This window comes from Penaeus monodon, chromosome 28 (genome assembly GCF_015228065.2).
Source record: "Penaeus monodon isolate SGIC_2016 chromosome 28, NSTDA_Pmon_1, whole genome shotgun sequence".
NCBI lineage: Eukaryota > Metazoa > Arthropoda > Malacostraca > Decapoda > Penaeidae > Penaeus > Penaeus monodon.
Genome location: NC_051413.1, coordinates 2,853,913 through 2,854,349, shown reverse-complemented (window position 1 = coordinate 2,854,349; position 437 = coordinate 2,853,913). Strand labels below are relative to the sequence as shown.

The window sequence follows — 437 nt, the reverse complement described above, 5'->3', positions numbered from 1 at the left end:
ATCCCTTTCTGAAACTATCTTACAGACAAACTCCTTAGTCATGGCACTCTTTTTTTTTCAAATATCAATTCATTACCAAATCTGATGATTTAGTGGTATAATTCTGAATTCCAACACAAACACACTTGAAAATCTTACCGAAACACGTATGTGTGACTTTTCAGCACGGAGCTCCTGACGCAAGCCTTCTAAAAGTGCTGTAACTGCATATTTTGTGGCAGTATAAAAGTGTATTGGTCCACTTCCTGTGACCACATGTCCTAGAATGCTGTAAAATTTCACATGTGCATAAATACTCAACTTAAAACGAATCTTCTATGTCCATTCATACCATCACCTCTTAACTACCCACTATTTCCCAATTCAAATAAAAGTATGGATCGCCTTTTAGAATAATAATAATATACTAGAGTTATACTGATCCCTTAACTGTAGCT

General features: G+C 35.2%; 1 protein-coding gene across 5 annotated transcripts in view; it reads right to left on the bottom strand.

Annotated features, from left to right (window-relative positions):
* LOC119591283 (dehydrogenase/reductase SDR family member 11-like) overlaps nucleotides 1-437 on the bottom strand; it is a 5,295-nt gene that overhangs the window by 2,022 nt on the left and 2,836 nt on the right. For all 5 annotated transcript variants that reach the window (XM_037940006.1, XM_037940009.1, XM_037940004.1 and 2 more), the window contains exon 5: nucleotides 139-268. In XM_037940006.1, the coding sequence (XP_037795934.1) occupies nucleotides 139-268 (130 nt within the window). The remainder of the gene's footprint in view (nucleotides 1-138; nucleotides 269-437) is intronic.